At 47.4% G+C, this 3,217-nt stretch overlaps 1 protein-coding gene across 1 annotated transcript; it reads right to left on the bottom strand.

The window, feature by feature from the left end:
* Nucleotides 1-2,318: 2,318 nt before the first annotated feature.
* Nucleotides 2,319-3,209, bottom strand: LOC112121917 (interferon-inducible GTPase 5-like; the record flags this gene model as incomplete). Its single annotated transcript, XM_024220802.1, has 1 exon — nt 2,319-3,209. A coding segment is annotated over one exon (891 nt), but the record flags the coding sequence as incomplete, so codon positions are not given.
* Nucleotides 3,210-3,217: the final 8 nt, after the last annotated feature.

The raw sequence follows: 3,217 nt of genomic DNA on the forward strand, positions 1-3,217 counted from the left end.
ATTTCTACAAGACAAGAGGGGCCCGTTCTGGGGGTGTGAAAGGATCGCAGAACCGGACCGCTAATCATTATGAAAACAAAATCAACAAATCAATGGGTCATTGAGGAAGACAGAGGCTGAGGCACTGGCTATACATATGGCCAAACCAGCCGCAATGTATCGAAGTCTCCAATTGCTCAAATGAATTATTCAGTCATCAGCTCTTATAATAAACTATATAATAGGCTCCCACTGAGAATAGCAAATCAAGGAGCAATAGATGTACATAAACTCAGCATCAAACACTAAAGCCTCTGTCATAACTATAAAGGGAAGGGTGGCAGCTCTCCTGTGTACAGTGCTATGGAATCCCTCCTGGCCAGAGATTCCAAATCCTTTTACCTGTAAAGGGTTAAGAAGCTCGGGTAACCTGGCTGACACCTGACCCAAAGGACCAATAAGGGGACAAGATACTTTCAAATCTTGGGGGGGGGAAAGGCTTTTGTGTTGTGCTCTTTGTTTAAGGGGTTGTTCGCTCTTGGGACTGAGAGGGACCAGACATCAATCCAGGCTCTCCACATCTTTCTAAACAAGTCTCTCATATTTCAAACTTGTAAGTAAAAAAGCCAGGCAAGGCGTCTTAGTTTTACTTTGTTTTCTCAACTTGTAAATGTACCTTTTACCAGAGTGTTTATCTTTGTTTGCTGTACTTTGAACCTAAGACAGAGGGGGGTCCTCTGAGCTCTTTAAGTTTGATTACCCTGTAAAGTTATTTTCCATCCTGATTTTACAGAGATGATTTTTACCTTTTTCTTTAATTAAAAGCCTTCTTTTTAAGAACCTGATTGATTTCTCCTTGTTTTTAAGATCCAAGGGGGTTTGGATCTGTATTCACCAGGAGTTGGTGAAAGGAAGGAGGGGGGAAGGGTCAATTTCTCCTTGTTTAAGATCCAAGGAGTTTGGATCTGTATTCACCAGGGAATTGGTGAGAGGTTTCTAAAAGCTTCCCAGGGAGGGAATGGTGGCAGCGGACCAGAACTAAGCTGGTAGTTAAGCTTAGAAGTCCTCATGCAAGCCCCTACATTTGTACCCTAAAGTTCAAAGTGGGGATACAGCCTTGACAGCCTCTCTCCACACAAATTCACCAGAGCATAAGTGACAGCTGCCACTCAGCCAGGTAATTATCAAGCATCCCATATGGGTTTATAAGCCAGACACATCTTGACCCTTCTCCATTTAAATCCAGGGCCATTCACAGGATTAATAGCACAGCCAGACACAGGTACTTCCCTGGACAAATCTACCTTTGCATAAGGGACTGGTTTAACCTATGAGCATAGAGACAGAATTAAATGATCAGTCTCAGCATTTCTTTATTGTCTCACAGGAGAACCTAGGACACCTGTCAGGAGACGGCCCTGTGGCGCTAGGTGCTGTACACACAGAACAAAAGGACGGGCCCTGTCCCTGAAAGCGACAATCTAAGACTAGACCCAGCAGGCGGGTGCTCCGGGCAGACAGGGGAGCACAAGGGAGCAGGGAGATGGTTAGGATAATGCAATGAGCTCATCCATTGTCGAGTGATCCAGAGGGTCCATGGCAGGGGTGAGGCTGAAGGAGGCGTTTGCAGGAGGTCAGTCCGGGGGCTCTGTGGGAAGTTACAGGCGGCTCCTCCCCGGACAAGGGCAGCCTGGGGGAAAGCGCGAAAGCATCTGAGCTAAAAGGCCTGTTTCATTTGCCTGGGGCCCTGCAGTGATGAGGGAGGAGTTGACACCGGGGGGTCGCCACCCAAGTCAGGTCAGGATTCAGGGTTTTTATGATTGTGTCTGAGTGAATTTACCCACATGGCTAACATGGCGCCTGCCCAGGCTGCAATTTCAGGGCAACGGGAACCAAGACGTGGAAAATCTGTGGCTAGAACGAGTCATTGTTGGTGTTGCTCCCTGTCGTCTCCCAGTGAAGAGTTCAATGGGCTCTGCCATGGCCCTGCTCTCGGTTGGGGCCTGAAATAACCATTCCCTGAGCTCCCTGCAGAGCGCGTGAGACACTGGGGACCCTGGGGAGCTTTATCACAACTTGGCCTCGTTCGCTGGGGAAATAAAGACAAAACAAAGAACAGTGTCAGTCAGGACCCCTCCCCCGTCCATTTTATGGATGAATTAAATTCAGTATGTTATGATGGGTGGGAGACCTCAGTGGAAATGGAGCTCTGAGCTCATATATGGTGAAGTTTCACACCTGATGCAGAAAGGCAACAATTTTCACGAGACTTCCCACAGCTTTGAGCTCCGAGCTCCATCTGGGACAGGGTCTTTACCACGTGCTGACATTTCATCCTTTCAGGGGGTTCGGGTGTTTTTGCGCTTTTTCTCTAAGTTTGAAATGGCTCCCTTCATAACCACCTCCAGAACTCGTACAGTGTCAGCAGCAGCAGCATCCAGGAAATTCTGCAACATGAAGTATGTGGTAGGGAGAGCAACTACTGCAGCTACCACAGATCCTACCACAGGTATAAATTTTAATGCAATTGTTGAATATTGCACTGCCCCGGCTGTGCACTTCGTCAGTATCTCAATTACAAGATCTTTTGTTATTTTTTCACTCAGTGGGGACTTTATAACGGCCTTCAGCTCTGCAATGGGAACCTTAGTCCGTCTAGCAAGTGCAGAGAGAGAGTTTTCATCAAGGCTGAAGTCCCTGCAGTACTCTTTCAGGGACGTCACCAGCATGGCAACATCACAAGCAATGGAGAGACCGGGGATAGGGACAGCAGCGATGCCACATGACACCAGACTTTTCCACCATATCTGCGTTTGCAGTTGTTCTTTTTTCTTCTCCAAAGTTTCTTTAGAAACATGGGACAGGGATCGTAGAAGAGCGAGTTTCTTGTGACTGGGGAGCTCATCCACAAGCTTTTCCTGCAATTTGGGAAAATCGTTTTTGCCTAAGTCCCCTCTAAATACAAGAAAAACCCGTGAGGAGGCCACCCCTCCTGCTTCCAGGCCTTCGATGCAGTCCTCTCTGATAGTATTGAGTATCGCACTCTCACTGTACTGAGATGGACTTTTCACGGAAGCATTGCTCTGATTCAGGATTCCCTCCTCCTCATAGTGTCGTTTTTCATTTGTCAAATCCTGATCAACCTTGGAGCGCACAAAGTAAAACTTCTTCCCCAGTCTCTGGATCTCCTGGGCGAGTTGAATATCCTGGTATTTGAAGCGGGTGCAGGAGATGATGA

Source organism: Terrapene carolina, unplaced genomic scaffold, assembly GCF_002925995.2.
Source record: "Terrapene carolina triunguis isolate 2854851 unplaced genomic scaffold, T_m_triunguis-2.0 Scaffold32999, whole genome shotgun sequence".
In the NCBI taxonomy this organism is placed as follows: domain Eukaryota; kingdom Metazoa; phylum Chordata; order Testudines; family Emydidae; genus Terrapene; species Terrapene triunguis.